The sequence below is a fragment of the Pholis gunnellus genome (genome assembly GCF_910591455.1).
Source record: "Pholis gunnellus genome assembly, chromosome: 8".
Lineage (NCBI taxonomy): Eukaryota > Metazoa > Chordata > Actinopteri > Perciformes > Pholidae > Pholis > Pholis gunnellus.
The window spans coordinates 7111430-7134301 of NC_136534.1; the positions used below are offsets into that span (position 1 = coordinate 7111430).

General features: G+C 43.1%; 1 protein-coding gene across 1 annotated transcript in view; it reads right to left on the bottom strand.

The window, feature by feature from the left end:
* bckdhb (branched chain keto acid dehydrogenase E1 subunit beta) overlaps nucleotides 1-22872 on the bottom strand; it is a 46340-nt gene that overhangs the window by 21684 nt on the left and 1784 nt on the right. The window contains exons 3-8 of the mRNA XM_079165347.1: nucleotides 21782-21850; nucleotides 18341-18474; nucleotides 15840-15995; nucleotides 14683-14791; nucleotides 10915-11012; nucleotides 9221-9331 (exon numbers count right to left, since the gene is read on the bottom strand). Coding sequence (XP_079021473.1) covers nucleotides 9221-9331; nucleotides 10915-11012; nucleotides 14683-14791; nucleotides 15840-15995; nucleotides 18341-18474; nucleotides 21782-21850 — 677 coding nt within the window. The remainder of the gene's footprint in view (nucleotides 1-9220; nucleotides 9332-10914; nucleotides 11013-14682; nucleotides 14792-15839; nucleotides 15996-18340; nucleotides 18475-21781; nucleotides 21851-22872) is intronic.

Genomic DNA, 22872 nt, shown 5'->3' on the forward strand with positions numbered 1-22872 from the left:
GATTCAGATTCAACATTAAAGGCAGGGAGGGTAATCTTTTTCAAAAACAGTTTTTGATATATTCTCGTTGAAATAGTCATTACATCCTGATAGCAATCATCTCAGCTGCCTGCCTGCAGCAACTTTAGGAGCTAGCAATGCAAGCTACTTTCATCGGAAAAAAGTTGTCAACCCTGGGTTGGGTTTTTAGGTTTGATACATTTTTTTTTAATCTAGCGTATCTTCTCAAGATTACCAACCCTTCCTTTAAAATGAATACTATAATGAAAAGAAAACATATCCACAATTTTATCAAACATCAAAACATTTCATATTTCCTCATTCCCTGTTTTTCTTAGACTGACATTAAAGCAATGATTTATTCTGTTATTTGTATGTATTTATTGCTTTAACAGTACAACTTTATTGTTCTGATAGGGATCGTCTATTACAATTGTATAACTCAGCAATTATTGCAAGAAAAAAAGAAATTTGTATCAGACACTCTAATGCTTAACGTTTCCCTGAAGCTCATTTACTTTGCTATTTCTACTGTCCAGATGGTTTTGCTGTAGCCTTGCTCTTATTTGAATAACACAGTGTAAACCAGCCCTTCTTCTTCTTCACAGCAGAAACAGGCAGCTCCTAGGCCATCATCTGGAGACCACCTGTTGGAAGCCATCATTTACTTTTCTAAACCATGATGCCAATGACAAAGCTCAAGGCTCATCTTTCTTACTGGGAAATGAGGCAGAAAGGACTGGAAGTCATTTCTACTCTATGCTCTCCAGTTGAAAATGCAAAGGTCACAAGAAGCTGTGCCTGAAACAAGGATGAGAAGTGGTTATGTCATGGGACACTGCTGTATCCTCACTCAGGAGGAGAGATTGATCTCTGCTGGTGGAGTACAATCGGCGAACAAGTTCAAAGGTTGTGTTTTCAAGTGCAAACGTGGACGTGTGCTCTGAACCAGCATTTGCCAGTGGACTTGGTCAATTTCCATGTGGCCGTTCAGAAACCTGGTTTCATTAGAAAAGCTCCGAACGTTTTCATAATTCAACATGATTGTAGCTAAATCACAAGGATAATGAGGTTGCTATGAGGTAGACGTCAAAGCAGAGTGGCGGGCTAAGGAAAGTACCCAGTCCTTGAAAAACTAACTTTTCACTTTTCTCTGGCTTCTTAATCAATTTTCAAAAAATTAAAAATAAAAAGAAATTCACAGTTGACCAAATGACAAAAAAATAAATGCTTCAAGTTGTGGAATCTTAGCCGACATCATCAAAATTGACTCTGTTACGGAGATCAGGGTCTCTTGTGAACAGAGCAAAACACTTGACGTTTATTAGAAAACGCTTCTGCCAGATGTGCCAGAAAAATCCTGTGTCAAAATTGGGGAAACTCAAATACCCCTGGCAGATTCTTTCCCCAAAGGAAAACTGATCATCAATTTGAAAGCTCACTTCACCACAATAACTCAGACACTTGAACATTTTAATATTACATCAAATTCTCCAAAAGATAATCAGACGAGGTTGAGAAGAGCGAGGTCGGGGGTAAACCTCATCACCATTACTCGTTTGATTTTCCTTCTGAAAGCAACCGGCAGACCACTCTGTTGGTCATAAATATTTAAATTATGGTTTGAATGTTAAAAGCAAGTTTTTATTCATTATCAAAAGATTGCTTCCATCTGAGGAAGCCTGAATCAGTTTTGCATAAATACAGACAATCAAATATGTTCTAATGTACCATCTATGGTTTGGTAGCAATTTTTGGAATATTTTCCTCCGGCCCACGGGGCACTGCTCTGCTGAAATCTCTTAATGGCAACCTCGTGTGACAGATTATTCACCCCATACAAGGATGGTAGGTGGTATTAAAAGAACAACAACCACAGCAGTCAGGACTAAAACAACAGGTTGAACTTGACATTGAGCACAAGTCGCTGCCGGCTCCCTGGCTCCGTTTGCTTTCGCATCCGTTTCCACCTCAACGCATGACAAACAAACACGTCCGGGCGCTCTGCGTCCAGCCCGACTCCCGCCTGCTTCCCGAACACTCTACTCGCCAGCCGTCTTGGGCTCGGGACACACATTACGGCTTGAACCCATTACGAGAAAGTGAGAGGGGTGAGCGGAGCCTTGATAAGGAGGTCTTATCTGCACAGTGAGTCAACAGACTCCTGAGCACTCGGAACATGCAGACATTGCAACCTGCGCCACTTCCAAGAATCAGAACAGATGTTGCATACTCCCCATTACCCCCCCCCCCCTCTCTAGCAAGCATCCACTAAATTCTGCCTTTGTTTGCGACTTAGACAGTTTCATATTATGCTGTAAGACTTGACATATTGGTGCACTTGAAGTCCTTAAGAGACTCATTCTGCATATGTTTTTTTAAAGGTTGAACAGGTTCGGCCAAATTGGTTGCATCACGCCGAGTGCCGAGATCCAGGCAGCGCTACAGTCACAACGAGACTCCAGCTGGAGCGCAGGCCAGGAGCCACATCTATCGGGAGGGGGGGGAATGTTACCCGGCACACCAGGCCAGCTCAAGTCCTGATAGAATAGCATCAGAACTGCTCCAAAATATACACACACGGTAGTTAGTTTGAGCAAATCGAGATGTCCTAATGCCAAACATTTAATCACACGCACTATGGCATGATTTTACACAACTTCAGAAACTGCTTTGACATGACATTCATTCTGACAGGTTTTTAACAATAGCTGCAAGTCCAAAGCAAAGTCCAATTGTTTGGCTTTTTTTTGCTTACCGCATGATTGCTGTGCTGTGCTGCAGGGATACAACCTACAAAGTTCACCATCCACCTTTCCAGCCTGCAGGGGAACAGCGTTTAATACTTAAGACGGATTGTTGATGGATTATGATTTAAGGTCTTTTATGGGCGCAGATGGGACTTGCACACTCGCAGGCTCGCACGGACTTGCTCAGAGGACATGCTCCGACTTTCTGTGGTTCAAAATGAACAACAATCTGAGGGATGAGTCCAATAATGCTGAGAGAGAGTGAAAGGCAGAGATAATTAGGAAGAAAAAAAAAAAAAAAACAGGCCGAGCTTTGTGCTCAGCGAGTAACTAAGAGATACCAACACAACAGCGGCTGTAAAAACAGATTTCTGTGTACCACTCCTTACAGTAACAGACTCTGGGCTCACTGCATCTTGTGTGCTGACCTTTTAGAATAAGTATTAGAGATGTAAGGTTGACCCTTTCAATGCATCAAAGAAAGAAAATGAAGAAAAAAAATGACTTTCAACTCTCTATTGTAAGGTTGTTGTAAAATAATGCACAAATGCAGTGTTTATAGCTCACTCAGCACTGCAAAACATTGATGAACAGGGATTAGGGTTGTATTTGATATTACAACTTTCATTTGAACATGGGAGAAATGTAATATTGGAACTGTAATGCCCTGTAACCATTTCAATTAGTTTGTCATGCAGTCCAGCTGAGGGCTATGGTGTTAAAACAAACAAATGTCAAGTTGTGTGACTTGTAAAGCACGATGCAGAAATAAATGAGTGATTTGTATCTGAAAACCTCTCTCTCTCTATTTATATCTGTGCGCTTTATTTAGACTGTATATTACCATTTGTATATAAACACACACACAACAGTTGTACAAATACATTGTCACATTTTTACTAAATCATCCTCAAGAACATTCACATTCCATATATTCATCTGGGAACCGTGAAGCATTTGTGAATCTTAGATGGTTTCGTGTGGACCCTTTCAGACCGTTTTGTCTCACCGCTGTGTGTCACACAAAAGGTGACGGGAGGACGAGGCACCCTCCAGTAGATGGAGGTAATGCAACATTGATGGATGGCGCAGAAAAAAACAAATGTATAACCGATAACTCAACTATAGCTATAACTGGATATAGCCAATTATTCATACTTTTTTTAAATTCTGCATAGCTGGTATTAATGCTAAAACACAGCATTATCATGTTGTAAGAGTTACTGTTGCTGTCACTACAATTAGGTAAATTATACAAATTACATTACTTCATGTATGCAAATTCAAGTTTCTGTCAGAAATCAGAAATCCATTTCATCACATAGAATTTGTGAAACAGAAATGATGAGAAAGCATCGTGAAGCACCAAACAGGATTCAGCATGTTAGCACATACACACATTTTACAAAAAAAAATTAACCTAACAAAGCTGATTATTCTCTATTGCCGGTAACAACCTTTTAAGTTAACTAGGCTATGATGGCTGGAGGTTGGCAAGTATGCTGATCAACTTCCATCATTGACTATTATTATTGACTTGGCTTTTCATCAAATGCTTTAAAATTGAGAATTTGTTCGGTGAACCTTTGAAACTAAATCCCTCGGGGTTGAGAAGTGAAGACCTTGACCCAGCCGTGAGTACCAGAAGGATAGGACCTACTCACAAAAATGAAGTCACCAATATTGAATCTCGCTCCAAATAAATAAATTCAATTGAAAAGTTGGCAGCCCTGTAAATAAAGTTTAAGTTTTTAACAGCAGTTGGCATCCTTAAATGTTGCATTACCGCCATCTACTGGAGAGCGCTGGTCCAGTAGGACAAAGCAACCAAAAACACATTTCCAATCTAAAACGTTGAGTGAATGTCATCAAGACATGCAAATGGGTACGTTCTAGTAAAAAACATGACAATGCATTCGTTTGTGTTAATTTACAAATGGTGATGTACGAGTTGTGAATTTAGAGGCACAGATACCGATTTACAGATCACTCTGCACGCATTTGTGCATCGTGTTTGTACAAGAAACACGTCACGTGACATTTTACGAGTCACACGCCTCCAGTGATTGTGGACTTTGTGTGAAACAGCACGGTAAAACATGGGTTTCATTCAAAGTAATCGATTAAGTTAACAATTAGTTAGTTTGAATTTGTTCAAACTTGACTTTTTGAAAAAAAATGACCAAGTGGGATAAAGGTGGGAAACCAATACTTCGTCTTGGCTTCATCAGCCAAGTGATGCTAGTGGGTTTGTCTTTGACGGGCAATGTTTAGCAGGGCAGATGTGCTTGATGGTGCACCCAGCAGTCACATAGTAGAGACGTTACAGTCGAACCACTGACGGGAAAATAAGAAGCTTTTTTAAATTTTTTGTCGAGGTCCACGAGCCGCTGCCCAGTGGGATCTGTGTGTGGCGCAGAGGGAAGTGCCGTCTCCAATCACCGTTAAAGAACCGATGACTGTATTACGGACCGGCCCTGCTGAGCCACTCTGATACTTCACTGGCCCGATCTGGAATCTGGAAAACCTGAGAATGAGGCTGAATCAGCAACGATGGACTAACTCAATAATGAGATGTTTTTAATACTGCTGACTGGCCAACTCTTACAAATGTGGAATGTACGAACGGACGGAAACGTTGGATCACTGGCCATCTGAACAACAATAAAAGCCATTTAACAACAGTGAGAGAAGCAGACCACTCAGTGAGGAATCAAAAAGCTCTTATGCAGCCATGTGAGCGTCTTTACACAGCTACATCTCCGCTACACGCAGACTTTCCACAGCATAACATCTGAGCCATTGGTCTGGCAGAGGTAAACCAGCCATTTTGTTCATCCCAAAAAGAACAACTAATACATTTACTGGACTGCTCAGCTCTAGACAGCGGGTCAAAAGAACAGTCACTCACTTCTTCTCCACGTTTACAGCAATTTCTGCCTGCGACTCCCCCTCGTCACCGAGAGGGTTGGATATATTTAGATCCAAGTATAGCTGGTGGCTGAATGGATTCCTCAGGAAACAGAGAGGTGGCATGCTCCCCGAGAGCGCTGCCTTAATGATCTCTCATGCTGAAAGACCCATCGTTCTTTATTCATGCTATACACACACACACACACACGCTCAAAGAACAACATGTAAATCAGCTCATCACACAACACGTGCACACATCCCTGACTGAAAGATGCGCAAGGTAAAATGTGACTCGCATGGAATTTTAATTGGCTGCCAGTGGCCGGATGCGCGTCTGTGGCCTATCTCACTGTCTGCACACTCACCGCATCTGACGGACGGTTAACGAGCGCTACAGAAAAAAAGGCCAGCTCTACAGAGGATGTGTGCTTGCCGGAAAAAGCTCGACACCAGGTGTCCAATCTTTTGAATTAAGAAGTTGACACAATCTTTCGGCTGCTCCCCTTCTACAGCTCAGAACAGCACTAAAACTATATTTATCAGAAGATAGTAACCTTTACAAAAGGCTCCACAAACTCCTTACTTACAAAGCCAAAAGGCATTTAAACGATTGTTTTTACAACACACTTGCTATTATATGCAGTGATGAACATATAATCTAGGCTCCTGGCAATACTTTGTTTTATTATAGTCATCAGTGAGGAGAAAAGGCATGGCCCATATTCAGCTACTACATGTCCAAGAAATACTAAAAAGCATACACGCTGAACACTAATGTCTTGCCCTAAAACACAAACACTGTAGGATTGATGCGATTAGTCATGTAGATATGCCACCTAAACCAGTGTATCTGCATGGGTGGGTTGCTGTGTGACAAAGCTCTAAATGTCTGAGCATCAGCAAAGCTGCAGCCACAGAACCAACCAGATGCCATGCCAGCCCCGAGCAGCTGCAGCACCCAGTAGTTAGGGCACCACTGTGAAGGGTCACCGAGGACGCACAAGGCTGCGTTTCTCATTCTGTGCACGATACCTTTGGCGTGTGCATGGCTGCAAAGAACTGTACAGGCAGACTTATGAACACTTCTGTCTACGCAGACGCTCAGTGTCGTAGAAACAGAACCACGTGCATTTGCAACTAATGTCCATTTGGAGTATATCCTTTAGACTGGGGCTAATACATTAACAATATATATTTTTTAAATGACAGAATATAATCAGTTTGGTAATTTGTCAAGTAAATATACATAAGAAATACACTGTATGAATGAAGCAGATTGCACTCATTCTAGGTCTGCAGCTAACAATTATTTAATCTGCCAATTATTTCCCCCATTGATTGATTCATTGTTTGGTCTATAATTTGTCAGAAAGAAAAAATACCCATCACAATTTCTCGGGGCCCAGTCCAACCAACAGTCCAAAACTAGATGATAGTCATTTTAAAATATACAAAAACAGAGAAATTAAGCTAATTCAAACATTTTAGGAGCTGGAAGACATTTTTGAATTTTTACATGAGAAATAATTCACAGAGCGAATTGAAGGTCATTTCACAATTTCTTCTGTAATTACATTTCTGTTCACTGACAAGGCAATCAATGGACCAATTGTTTCAGATCCAACTCATGCCATCATATTCTAAATATGAAACACAAAAACAAACCCTTCTTATGCAAGCCAAAGAGCATCTGTAACCCGCCCAGATTCATTCTTAAGAAGTGTCAGCAGCACAGGCAAAGTTCATGCCAAGCGTTGCAAATGAACAATGGCAGACCCGTCTACCTTTGGACACCAGAGGTTATCTCAGCGCTACGCAATCGGCACCTTTAATGCACCAAAGGAACAGAACAAGATATTGTGTTGATTCAGACACCTTTCTTTGTATTGACAGCACTGAGCATTCACATTGGTTTTCATTCGGACTAATGCTCGTCCGGATATTTGTCTACACACTTCAGATTAATTAAAAGATAAGGCCCTTAATGTGTATTCCTATGCATTAGCTGGGGTGATGAGAATCATGATTTAGCCTAGAATTAATTGTGCCTTCGCTGAGATTTGATAATAGCTTGATGAAAACGGCTCGTTCTTTGCAACGAGCCAGGAACAAAGGGTCTCAATGGGGGGGGGGGGGGGGGGGGGGGGGGATACTGTAGGGATGCCGGTGTATCAGTGTAATGCAACAGTGACTTAGCTGCCAAAAACAAAAGAGGGCACAGGATGTGAGTGAGTGCATTTGTGCGCGCATATGTGTGTGTGTGTGTGTGTGTGTGTGTGTGTGTGTGTGTGTGTGTGTGTGTGTGTGTGTGTGTGTGTAGCAGGGTTGTGGAGAAACTGGTTTATGGGTTTCACATGGAAAGACATTCAAGAGGGCATTTGGTTGGAGGAAATGACAAGGAGAGATGTTGTTGACAAGCCCGAGGTGGCAGGCCTGGCATTAGGCCCACTAAGCAGCACATAAACACTCTATTCAATTTCATGGCAGTGGTTTTAATGGGGAACTACAACGAAAAAAAAAATTCACCACATTCCCTTGAGAAGTCTCCTTTTTGAGCAAACAATGTGTAACTGACTACTGCTCACTTCGAGTTGCAAATCCTTCAGCGGCAGCGCAACACTACAGTCTCTGCCATCCGTTCCAATTGACTCCCTCTTAAATTACTACTCTCCTACCGCAGTTTCGTCCTGGGCTTTAACTGTTGGTTAGAAGGTTTGCTTGGCAGCCGGAGCAGCGTGGAGCTCACTGAAAACATTGTAGGTTTCACCAGAGGAGCATGAAAATCGGAAGATAAATACGTTAAATGAAAACGTTTCGAGTGACAGAATGTGACACATTCAAGGGCCACTGGAAACAAATAAGCAGCATCCTGAGAGTGAAGAGGATGTAGATATGACTTTGAAGCTCCTCGAAGTCTGCCTGAACACACACCTTGGTTTTCAAAACGTCAGACTCTCTCCTGCTGTTTTGGTCTACTGACACTCGCCAATGGTGACCAAGATAGACGCCACTATTCTTTAAACTGTCTTGCTTTGTGCTCCTTTGCCCCCCTATCAAAAAGATGGACTACCCCCTGGAAAGCATCTCAAAACCCTCCCAAATTAAATATTTTGTTTTGGTGAGTGCCATTAAGCTGAGGCAACATAAACTAGTGGTCAAGTCTTGCCAGCAGTGGAAGGAATCCTGTTTCAAGCACCAAAGAGAACCACGGAGTCCTGCCTCTGCACCACAATAAAACACATCTACGGTAGGAGGGTGATTCCAACGAACAACAGCTGCTCAATGGAAACAGTATTGATGCCAAATGAGGATTTAAATGATCTACGGTGGTGTAATCACTTAGAGATGCAGAACATGGCTACACAGTACGTGACCAAAGATGCACACAGAGATATTAACAAACTGTGATACAAACATATTTGTAGAATATTGGTAAGAAATGCCACAAAAATGAAAAGAGAATGAGTCTTTGAGGATTTGCCTTTACTGGTGCTCTCAGTTTTTGCAATGTTTTGTTTGTCAAGCGGCGTTTGTGATCGCATGCGTGCTTTTCTTACCTTACAAATCGTTTCAACATCCCAGGGCAGGATGGTCTGTAGATCGATGAGCTCACAAGACACTCCCAGTTTCTCTTGAGCCATATTGGCCACCTCCCTCATCACGTGGACCTAAATGGAAGAAAAGAAAAAGAACACCTCTAAATTTAACGAGCCGATGCAGCTTACAATTTGGCAAGAATGTCACGCCTGCTGCTACATAAACAGTCCAACAGCTATTGTGCATTATATGTGTTTCAATTCTAATAGGCACTAACATATCTAGTGTGATTGATTACCTCCAGCTGCTGCAGAGCTGCGATATTTATTAGAACTCAGGCGGTCTAGTTCTTACTCAAAATGCTGTTGCAAAATCCCCCAAAACACAAACAAGCAATTATGTAGTTGGACCATCAACGACATGCAGAACTGCTGTAGAATTGCGCCAAATATCCACGGTGAAGTATTGGCACCGCATTACACGTAAAGATATTTGTGCGTGTGCATAATAAAGAGATAAATAGATAATTAAATAGAGCAATAATAAGTTTGAATGTTAAAAAAATATATTAAAACTCACTGTTGAAACTGGTATTTTGTGTCGCAACATTCACATTCTCCGCTGGTACGCAGGGGGAACAATAACAACAATAAAGCATTGTTTCTTTATTGTACTTGCTGCTGAGGATCGCATAGCCTCTTTCAGATCAGAGCCCAAACAACTGAAAGTTAAAAACAGCTATTTAAACCTAAAAAAAACATGGAGTGTAAGTTATTCCCATTAATTCATCAATTGTTTAATAAAGTACTTGAGTTCATGGCTTCTAAATAATCACTGATCTGAATCTGAATCATCACAACTAAAGCGTCAACACTCAACAGTCAAGCCAGTTTGAAAGATACAGGCACTGTATAAACTCAATAACTATGAGTTTATTTTAGATTTATGATGGAATGGTGCTGCCATTACATTATTTCCAGCTGATAAAGAGGATCTTCCTGAGGGAGAAATCATTAATGGAGGGACTGTTAAGACTACGGGGGATAACTTCCTCTGTTTGGGCGATCAGAAGCTGCGGATTGGGCGCTAATCCTTTCACTCCGACCTGTGAAAATTGTTTTCTTTACTCTCATCCGCAAAGGCCTGACAGACGGGGGGAGTAATGAGGTGAAAGGAGAGAAGAGTGGTATTTCAAAAAAAAGGAGAGCCATGCTTTCCACTACTTCACCGGATCCCCTGTTCTTCTCAGTCCACCCTTCAACGATAATGCTGGCTTTGATGGAGACCTTTTCCTTCAATGCCCTCCGACCCCCCTCCCGTGTTCCGGGTCCATTACGGCCTGGATAAGCCTGTTAAAGTGGCCGGGTTCAATCAAAGTCGGGGAGGACACCTGCCGAGTTACAGGCCGCTTGATACAGAGCTGCAGAAAATAGAATCTCTCGGATGAAAAGAAGGGCGACAATGGAAAGTGTGCGGCGTTAGACACACAAAGAGAGACGAGAACAGCCTTGATGAAGTGGAGATGTCTGGGCCGATACAGCCAAAGACCGCCGGCTGAGACAGAGGGGGCTTCTGGTGGACTTAAAGTTAATCCACTGCTCGCCTCTGTGGCTTTAAACGGCATTTAGCAGAGATGAGACTCCTTTTTTTTCTTCCTGTGGCCATGGAAAATGATCCAAAGATAGATGACAACGTAATACGCAAGAACGCCTACCTGTGTCCCCCAGGCAACCAGAGTGACATCATTTCCTTCCTGTAGGACCTCGGCCTGTGAGAGAGGGATGGTGTAGGACTCCACGGGAACCTGCTCCACTGAGGAAACACACACACACACATTCAATGACAGATTAGTATTCCATCAGCGCTTTACGGGCCAACACATTACAGGCAAGCTCACACGCAAAACAAACCGAGGTCGATTCTGAACACTATGCACCCTGCGGTTTTCATGTCAAATATTCAGATCCCGAGCTGACTGGATCCTAAATGATAGACTAGATGACAAACTGATGACAAACTGACGGTCTGTCATTTCCCCAAAGAACACAATTCCCACTCTAGAACACTGTATCTGGCCTATTACAAATGCTTTTTCCAGGACCTCATCTCCCACCAGAGAGACATAGTGTGCTATTATCAGCACAATCATAATCATGACCTAACGGGATCTTCTGCCAGCTGGGAGCCCCTAACCCTGATTAATCCCGACAACAAAACATTGGTGGGATGGGATATCAATCAGAAAAGTGGCCACATAAACGGGGCCTCGGTCCAAAAACGGGGGGCCCAGCGGCCAGCCTCTCTTTGATCCAGAGTCCAAGACAAAGTGCATGTAAGTATACGGTTTCAATAATAGTCGATAATAATGTCTTGGAAAACTGAAGCATGGAAATCATTACAATGCAAAAACGTATCATAAACTCAAACTGCCATCACTTCTCAACATGCAGCTCATTAGCGCTGTTCCTGGTGCCAAGACAACAGATTATCACTAAAGGCAGTATTTGAACTATCTCATTCAGCATTATGGCTTTGGCTGCACAACACGCAGCGCATTCAAGTGTGAGAGGACTTTGAGCTGAACTGCTGAAAGCATTCCTACACGGCAACGCATGGAGTCAAATTTGCTAGAGTAAACTGCAGAGTAATTTTGCTCCGGGGAGACGGTGGGTTTGAGACCTTTCTGGAAACCTTGAATGACTTCAGAAGCCGTAGAGGAAAGAAAAACTGCCCAAGAGGACGACTGTATTAAAAGAACATAAAGGGCTCGCGTGAATCATACGCAACGCCTGTATTTAAGCGTCCAGACGAGACAGAAAATAGGCCCTCAGAGTGAAATAATAGCTTTTTGCCGAAACGTCAAAATTGAATTATGAAAACTAGGTTACGGTTTAATAAGTGGAACCTCAGGCCCCGCTAAAACAGTGTGGCCTTGATGAGACAAATGTGTGGCTTTTTTTCTTCTTTATCCTCATAATCCAGGCCGAGATCATTACAGGCATGTGGACCTGGCCCGGGAGCTGGCTCGCTCTGCCCCATAAGGAAACCAAAGGAACTCCTGAACCGCTACCAGCACTAAGCCCCCCTGTGTCAGACAGATGAGTGATTTGTCACGCAGCTTTTAAAACCTAAAGAACCTTAAAAAAAAAAAAAAAAAAGGGACCACATGTTAAGCATTAAGTAATATGTTCATTCTATGCTGGAAGAAATAACCTGGCAGGCAAGACGTCTCTTACATACAGCTTATTACTCATGTGCTAGCTCATCACTTCCCGAGAGGCAAATAAAACAAGCTCCATATCAACCGAGCGCCAATACGAACAACAACACTGCCAAGAACTCGCACCTGCCCTGTTGAACCACATCAGTCTAAGGCATCATTCTTGTATCATGGTATCATGCCCAGTGACCCGCTCTGACCCTGCACTGTGCATTTTCACAAATAGAGCAATCAAATGTCAGCTCATTCTTTTTCTTCCCAGTCTCTGAATCATACGCGGCTTTGACAGATAAGTCAAAGTCTATTAGTCCACCACAGCTGTGAGTTATTAAAGACATCGAGCATCTGCCTTTATGTTTTCTCATATATTCTACTGCTACACTTTGTGCTTCGTAACAGTCGGAAAAAGGCAAGACATCATCTATTACCATGTAACTAGTAGTCTATAAATCTAAAGGCCACACAGGAATTTAAATTGCGGAAATTTCGCAACTTAATAAATTCACTCCACCGAACTCAAATACCGAAGTATTTGCACGCAGGTGCCAAGTAAATTCCCGCTAATTCCTTTCGTTCTCCAGTTCAACGCCGATCCACAGCAAGCTGTCTAAACAGTGCTGAGCTTTGAGGGAATGGAGAGCCAGAAAGGAAAAGAAAAAAAAAGAAGGCTATCGCAACTTAATAGGTCCGTTAAACGATCCAGTCTTCATCAAGCTTCTCTGGAGTATAAACTGCTCCACAACAGAGGAATGGTTTGCAGACGCAGGACTCGTGGTACAGATGCGTCCAACTAAAGTGGAAGGAGTCTCTGCCTTTATGTCTGTCCCTCGACCCCTGTTCATCTGATCCACTTCAGGCTTGGTGGATGCATTGCTGAGGACACAAGGAAGTGCAAGCTCTTCAGATCTACAGGATATATTTAGTATTATGGAGGTGCTTTATGTACACACTGTGTAGTGTATTGAGAGGGAGAGGGCCCCCTATTCACTTTTACTCTTCCTAATGGCTCACTACAGCACATTCAAGAACAGACAAAGCAAGACAGACCTGACATCTACGGGACATGTTTGTTAGCGATTTTCCCAACAACCATTTATCCGATCGACTTTAAACTTGGCCTGTGTATTGCTGAGGACACAAGGAAGCTCGGTGTCGAGTGTGAAGTTGTTTGAATCAGCGGTTCTTGAGAAAGCTGCAACAGCAATACCGGAGGCCAAGCAATCGGCCGGTTCATGGGCAAGCACTTTTTGACTGAGCACTGCTTTAGTCTTTTGAATAAACTATGTGAACTTATTGGCCTATTACCAACCTATTGTGAATAGCAACTAGATTTTTTTTGCTTCTATGGTAGAACCAAATGTTTAGGACATGTAAATGAATTTCGCTGCGATTGGGCCTTAAAAGTTATACATCATGATAAAAGTAAAAAAACGTGATGATTGGAGTCACTCCCTTTGAGCCGAGGAGTGGTTTTAATATCCGACTGCACTGTGACATGAGAAATGATTTGGACAATGATCACCAACCTAGTGCCATAATTGAAACAATCGCAGCAGTTGGCGGCAATATTTCCCAATCTCATCTGGCTCTTATGAAAGCGGGAAAACTAACAAAACTTGGGAAAACTGATATTTGTGCTTGGAGGCTGGTAGTACCAATCTGTTCCTAGTTCTGTCTTTCATTACTATAACAGGCTCGGTCATCATCTAGGAGCCTCCAACACTCTCTTAATCATACATACCAAATTAACATCCTGTAGCTAAGGCAGCACTGTTTTGCAACAGCTGCTGACAACTGTTCAGAGTTTATTACCACTTTGCTGGACACCGTTTCACAAGGCAGCCTGCCCAAAGCCATGCTGGCCTCAACACTGATGTTCCCTCCGCAGAGAGTGAGGATTCAGCTGGGCACCATCAACACTTCACAGCCCATTGAGAGCGCCTGCTTTGCACTCGTGGTCCCGCTGATGTAACTCGCATTGTTTGCAGTCAGGCATATTGATTGTTTTCCTGAAAGACCACTTCAATAAGGGGTCTCCGCAAACGGATCGAAGTCCACCGAGGCACGATGGCTTCCCAAGAAAGCCGTGAGCACATCTCTGGTAAACACAGGATTTAAAAGTAGTTGTTTTTATGCGATTGTTTGTGGAGGGACTCTGTTTTACAGATCTTTAAAATAAGATCGGTTAGTCGACAAAAGCGCAACAGCCCGAGCTCAGTTGAAGTTTACTTAAGATTCATATTCGCAGAGAACCGCGCTTACCTGATGCTCTGTACAGGATCTTGGGCTCAAAGAATATGCAGGGGTTCTGGTCAGCGATGCAGGAGAGGAGCAGTCCCTTGGCCTGCACTGGACTACGAGGTATTACAACCTGAGGGACACATTTGCACACTGTATTAGAACAATCTCACTTACACTGCTATGTATGAAACATAAACAATTTGGCTGTTTATAATATAACTTGTTCACATCTTATTTCATTGTGCGTAGTGTAGAAGGGCTCCAGAGGAAGAGAGTATCTGCTGAACTGCTTAATGTACAGAGTGGACTAAGACTCGTCGGATATTAATCCGACGAAATGGTATTTCGGTCATAATTAGGGTATCAGGACAACACTGGTCCAAAGCTGCATTAAGCCTGTCAGACTGTGTGGTGGGACCGACTCTCAGTTGGAGCGAACAGAGCCGATTGTTTGCACAAATATTAACATTTATCCGGCTGACATTTGCTGCCAGACAACATGTTTATTGCTCTCAGTGGTGGTTACTCACAGCGGATGAACTGGCGCTGTAAACCGTACAGTCATTCCCACTCTGTGGCGAGCGAGATACTTTGATGATGATTATATGTATGCTTAGTTTTTTTTTCTTTTTTTTTTTTAAAAGCAGGAAGGGAATTTATATCTTGACATTCAAACTTGTTTACTTTGAGCACATCTCAGAGAAACTATCAGAGTTCAGAGTAAACTCCCTGCATCAAATCCCTATGAGGAGTTAAGATGTCTTGGTGCAGGTTTTATCTAATATGCGTCTAGTGGCCCTGGTTCTACTCTTCTTCAGTCCCTTCTTGAGACAATAGAAGGGGTGATTGAATAAAGTAGTAAAGTAATACATTGATTAAATAGTCCTGCTACTTTTTCCGAACGTTCAGCAGCTTTCCTCTTTGTGTGCCCAACCATATGTGAACTTGTCGTCTCAGCTTGAAGACGTTCTTCTTTACTCTGTCGAGTAACTTTCAGTATTGTGGTTGTGTTAGCGTGACTATAACTGAGGACTTCAAATTGGGAGTGCGCTCCACACCTTGATGTTCTTTCACATGTTTTGGAGCAAGACGTTTGCACAAATAGAAAAAAACAACAACAATAATATAAAAAGGAAATCAAATAGTAAAGAGAATCTGGAATGAACCACATGGCTGACCTTGATGCCAGGGCAGTGGGCGAAGAAGGCCTCGGGGCTCTGGGAGTGGTAAAGGGACCCGTGGCCGACACACCCCCACGGAGCTCGGATGGTGAGGCTGCCGCAGTCGAACAAGTTGCCAGACCGGTAGCGGTACTTGGCTGCTTCATTGACGATCTGGAAGGAGACCAATGTAATTCAGGTTAACGCAACCACACATCATTGGTTGACATAAGAAGAAGAAACGTTAGTGATCCTTATGAGACATCTGGGTTGTAAACATTACGAGGTTCTTTCAAGTGTATGCTGGTTTAACCAATTGCAGATCTATTTAGCAAAAAGCCCCCTAGAAGATGTTTATGGATAAAAAAATAAATAAAAAACACAGCTGTGGGTACTTCATGTGCCGAGCCATTCTCTCTGCTGTTCCCCTTAAAGCTTTTGCAAACCTTATTTTATTTTTAACGAGTACAATAACCTCAAGTGTCTGGTTTCTGACACTGGGCATCCTCCAAAAAGGTTTCCCAAGTTTTCCACCCTGAAGCTCAGGTGGGCAGTTAATTCAGCTTTTATGCCTCTCTCAGGTCAGTTTGGACTGCGCCGTTTTTTTAAGCGAGAACACAGAAGGAGAGAGAGAAAGAGGGAGCGGCACCAGGTTTGATCTACTGTGGCTCTGCATCGCAGCAGGATTTCTCTCAGAAACTGGCCCCATTATCACACATTCTGTTATGTTGCCTCGACATAGCGGGGGCTCACATTCATCTTGTGGAGGGGCAAGGATACTCGGAATGAAACGAGTGTCCGCATGTGTGCTGTGCACGGTAAAACAGCAGCGCCGCCCGATGGCCTGCTCAGCCTGTTAATGCCACATTAATCCTCCCCAGGAAAGACACAGAACGGGCGCCTTTTGTCAACGGATCTACAGTTAGATTGTAGAACATGAGACGGTAGACAATTCGAGGTCCGTTTATCAAACACCTGCACGCAACAGGCAAGATGATGTACAAACGAGACAGAAGACGAGTCGGAAGAATACAAAAAAAAAAAAATCAAGAACATCAGCGGCTGCCGGATTAGCAATTTCTCTCTTTCAAGTGTTTCTGTAGATGCTGAATTGTGTAACCTTTGCAAGGAAGCCTCATCCCTCCCCTGCAAATAAAACTGCATATGCATAGGGGGTTATCGCATATATAGGACTGGTCTGGTACGAGTCACATGGATGCAAAGCAAAGCTATATTACATAACCATGTTCTTTACTGATTCATCATCCCGCAGACTTGGACCATGACGTTCAGGTTTGTTTGCGTGCTCTCAGTCCAGCGCCTTTGCAGATGTGCGTTCACATCAGGCACGTATGAAGAGAACAACTTAGCTCTACGTTCTCGCGGCATAGAAAGAAGTAGCATCGCGATTTCAAACTGTCGTTCACACATAAATGAAACCTGATTAGAGACATCTGCCACCGTATTTTTCTGTTGACATTTTCCGCCTTTAAAAAGCTGCTTTTACACTGGCCTATGGCGTAGTCACTCAGTGCCTTGGCTAGCCATACGCTGGTGTTTTATGGGAATAGTTTGGTCACTGAGATATGCCATCATCTAGCGTGTGAGGGAACGATATCTAAAAACATGTAGATGGTCTAATCTTAGCCTTTGTACCGACATAAAATGTGTTCAGTGTTTTTTTTCCACTTTCATCTCTCATTCTTCCATTAGGGATTCATATATTTTGATTTTTGCCATTGCAGTTCTCATCATGCTTTGGGGGATGCAAACAGGATGTTTTTTTCATTAAATAATATAATCTGAGGTTTTTAGGGGCTCCATTATATTTAATTTCTTCCTTGAGCCATATCATATATCAGAGTGTTCTGATCCAACAATAACTGTATGAAGTCTGTGCGTCCAGCTTTTCCAAGTTCGCAGTCCAAGTTATGACTTGAGAAGGATTTTGATGCACGAGGCAGGCTTTAGGAGTTACGTCAGCGTACTTTCCACCGTTCTAACCCTTTAACGAAAGTACATACAACGCGCCACTGCAAAGAGGGAGCTTCTTCCTGGAGCTCATCAACATTAAAACAAGCAGAAGAACTTTCAACTTCCAGGTGTTACTTTGCAGCGTGTACAAATATCTAGGGGACTTCTTGTCTTTACGACATCAATAGTTGTGTTGCACTGTATTAGTCTGCGATAGCGCGTCACTGACCTTACCTGTAGAGCTGCAACGATTGACAGAAAGTTTAACTGCTTTGATTATTAAATAGTTTCAGTCCATTTTTAAGCAAAAAGGACAAACGTTTGTAGTTTGAGCTTCCAAAATGTGAAAGAAATGAAATTTTCTGTCATCGTGTAAAGTGAAGATCTTTAGATCTTTGGACTGCCGACATTTGAAGACGTCACCTTGGGCTTTAAGAAATTATAACGGCACTTTTCACACTTTTCCCTCAGACATTTAACGGACAAAGAGACTGATCAAGAAAAAGAAAATCGGCAGATTGATCGTCAGTTGCCGCCCGACTTACCTGGTCAAAAGCAGGATAGATGTAGTCGGCAAACTGGATCTCGGCAATGGCTGTGGCACCAGCAACAGCTGCGCCAATGCCAAATCCCACAATCCCCTGCTCACAAAGGGGAGTGTTGAAGACTCTGTCCTTACCTGGGGGGGGACAGTGGTGGAGAGGAGGAGAACACTTGTAAGTAAATGAAGCAGTAGCAGTGGAAGAGGACTTGTGGGCTGCTGGGTGAGGGAGGAAGAGATCACTGCAGGCTGGGATCACCAAACAGCCCATTGTACTTCATCATGTAATCGAGAACACGGACCACAACTCTGGAGGGTGTCTAAGGAATAGCAGGTTTTCTTTCTTCTTAAAACAGAACAAGGCCCACGTAATGACACTGCAAAGAACACTCTCTTAAAATGCCAGCAGCCCGAAAATAAATGAAGTGACAAACGATGATTCCTCCTCGGCTGTAGCTAACCAAGCCAGAGATGCGCGCGCGCACGCACGCACCATCCAGAGAAAAAATAAATAAATTAAAAATTCCATCCTCCACCCTATAATCTGAAAAAGAGCCGCAAGAGTTGGACTCTAAATCTGGGTCGAGAGTTGTTATTTTTTGCTCTCATCTCAATTGCTAATCCGGTCTTTTTCGGTTTCGCTGGGAAGATTCCGTCTCGTCAGCAGTGAAACTCTGCCCTTGCGTGCCCTGCTCTGCCCCGTGGTTCGATTAGCACCCCAAACCCTGTGAGGAACGGACAATGAAGCGATGCAAATACTGTGCTTCGCCTCAAATATGCAGCTCCATGTGAACGTGACACCAACTAACATGCGTGTGTGGTTTGGTGTCATCAAAACCATGAGATATAAATCAGTTAATGACGAGAAAAACAAACCCAAGGGATGCAACAACAATCACAATGTGTGACCATCACGTGCAGCGTTGGGCTCAGCTGTTCACACGAGACTAGAATGCATATTTTAACAGTCAACATGTTAACTTTTATGGCCAGCGCCGTCTGCCACACATCAGGGAGAGCTCGTCGTGAGCGTATGGGTTCAATCTGTGCTGTCGTCTTCAGAGAAACAAACATCAGAGGCAGCCGGCGTCGGGAGGGCTGGATCACCATGGCGAATGCATCCGCCTCGTAAAAAGCCATTCATATAGTGTCCGCCCTGCATTAACCTCTGTTATGTATAATGGATGCGAGTGGCAAAAGGTGTGCGCCATCCCTTTCAGCGGTGAGGGGGATAAAAACAGATTTGCGCTCGTCACTGTACACAAGGACGAGATGGAAAATAATGATCCCTCTCCAGAAAGGTCAACACTTCTGACGTCAATGAAAACAAAAAGGCAAAGCCAGCTACTTTGGGGTGGTTTCGACACTCCATGCTATCACACACACACACACACACACACACACACACACACACACACACACACACACACACACACACACACACACACACACACACACACACACACACACACACACACACACACACACACACACACACACACACACACACACACACAAAATGTACTGTAATCTACTGACATCTAGGTGATACTGCTTTTATGCCAGGATAAACAAGAGAAGAACAGTTAAGTACCCTCATTGCAGAGCTTCTGTGCTCTGGTTAGTCATCTAGTTTTAGAGGATCGAAACTTAGCTGAAGACACATTGGGCTGCAAAATGGTTGCTCACAGATTTACTGAATACAAAAAATAATTTGGGTCGAAAAATACCAGTTTTGGGGAACGGGTTCGATACTGTGCTCGTGGTTGTAAAACTACATCCGATACAACCGCACCCGAGACCACTACAGCAATGTGACCCTAACTTAACCTGATGCACAAACAGGTTGTATTCATCATTTCTCACCAGCTGCAGTGTTTGTGCAAAACAGGCAGTCCCCAGTAAGTTTTCCACCTCATCATCAATTACTTTAGCTGGGAGTCTGCCTGGCATTGTATTGCAACCCCAGTTAGGGAGTGTCCACTCGTGTGAAGTAACGTTCCAGCTGTGAATGTAGCAGCGCAGTGTGTGTACAGTTTGTTTGTTGGTGAATAAATGCTACCGCTCCTCGAGGATCGTGAGGAGACCCGAGCTGAGTTCCCGTGTCTTGCTTGTCAGCCAGCTGACGATTGAAGTGAAGCGGGTTAGCCCCGATGTTAGCAACAGCTCCAGCTCAGGCGCCCTTAAGGTGGGCACACCTTTATAGTGGACCATAATATTCTCCTATATGTGACAAGCCGCTCCTCTGAGTTTTGCTCGGCTTTTTAAAAAAAATCTTTAATATTTCTTGGAACTGTTTCTGACAGCCACGGTTAATTATTAACACCCTAATGCAAAGAACTACGATTTGTTTTGTATCAGGATAACGCAATGTTGAACGTTAAAATGTCAGCGACAGCAGCTTGTTGTAAATTTAATTTGTAACAGTCAGAAAAGAGGGGAACATCTGATAAAACATGTTTTAAAATCATTACACTAAGTACTCATATTGGTAAGTACTCATATGTAAGTACTTGTACTTGGTCTGAAAGAAATGGCGTCAGTGCCTCCAACTGGAACTGCCGCCTTTGAAGGGAAAATCCTCACCGACTAAAACCAGGAAGACACACACACCACTAATGTAACAAACTGCCGACGCAAGTGGAAGTAGCAGCTCAATCCCGATTACGCCATTTAACACGTTACGATGGGAGAGGCGCAGGTGTGTGACGGCTGAATTCCATTTAGCTGCTTCAGCTTCCTGGTATCGTGCATGCCGGCTCAATGTCACCGCTTACTCGGGACACTTGAATGGAACGGAGCCATCGTTAAATCTATAAGTAGCACCTGAGCTGCTATTTTTCCCTACTGTGACAAGTCAAAATGTCTGCTGTGAAAAAGGCCCATCAGTTAAATGAACTCAAACACATCTCGGGCACGTCTGCACTGCCGTTTCCTGCCACTCGTTAGCCGACACATGAGCCAACTCTGATACATCTGTAATAAGCCAACATGTACCACGACTGCTACCTGCTGGAAAGAATGAGTCCATGGAGAGCTGAGCAGTCTTTTCTGTATGTAACTCAGAGCTGATTTAATCTTTAACAGACTTATATTCACATGAGGCATGTTAAAAGGGAACACTTGATTCACGCAAACTAGTTCGATGGGCCTGATTTTAGCAACGTCTCGAGTCACATTTGAACACCAGAGTAAAAGGAGCAGTTTCCTAAAAACAAACTCAGACGTGGGCAACGACATTCCTCACCAGCTCACGGTGTCTCGTTTGTCAGGCTCCTCTGCTACAACAGACAAATAAGTGCAAACGGATGCTTCTGGTCCTCGAGGTGAACAGTGAACAGGAATATGACCTTGCAAGAGAGGAAGTAGGCGAGAGCGTCCACAGTCCTCTGCTGCCACCTAGTGGCGATCTCTTCTAATGCGGGCAGAGAACGGATCATCTCACCATATTTGTCTCTCAGACCCACTGTGCATCGGAACACTCCCCCGAAGGCAACGTCTTCCCCGAAGATGACTGCAGGGAAACACACAACACAGGCAGTCACAGCATGTCGGGTTCTCTCCTCCAGCATTTAACAACAGAATAAAGAAGTAAACGAGTTAAAAATGATGATTATATTTTTACAAAGAGAACTGATCGAGCTACAAACCCACCCTTCATGAAGAACTCATAACACATTGGGCATCATGCGAGAACATTTTCATCTTAACTTTCTCCCACTTTTTTCTCGTACGAGTGAGCCACGTCGGATTCATTTAACACTCTATATTTAAGATAACTGTGTAAAAGGGACCAGCCTGAACATTATAAATGCACAAATGAGTGCATGTTCACGAGAATTGTGAATAAGCACAATTAACCCTCAATGAGACCATGTGTGTCTATACGTCTTCATTCGTGAACACGGCACCAAAGAAGATCCATAAAGGAAAATCTACGTTTTAACACAGTCAGCAGCGGAATTAAAGGACTTGCTGAATTCAAGGAATGGGAAAAATAACTCGTGCTACGTCACCTGATGGTCATAACGTCACTGACACGCTAAGGCATCCAAAAGAAAAAAGTAGGTAGCCATGGTTACACTTCTCACTGACCTTATTATATAAAGAGACAAATTAACCTTCAACTAGTGCAGAATTGAAGCGGTTTTACTGCTTAAGATCTTCATATTGATCTCATACAATAGCATCAATAGTCAATTGTGAGTTACATTATAATTAACTAAATAACTGCAGAGTCAAACAGGATAATGTCGACATAATCATGAAGTGTAATTAATATGGTGTTTTCCATCGCAAAATTGCTTCAAAGTTATAAAATAACTCCATTAGTGACAGACTGAGGCTTGGATAAGAGCAGACTCTTTGCACATGACTATTAGGACAAGTCTCGCCCGCCCGTTAATTGTGTTCATACCAAAGAGAAAATTAAAAACACGAGAAAATGAGTGAACGCAGCAACTTCTCTTAAATCCCTCGCAAGCAGCCACTTAATCACGGATCTGTTTGACGAGCGGTTCTCGCATGAGGCCCGTT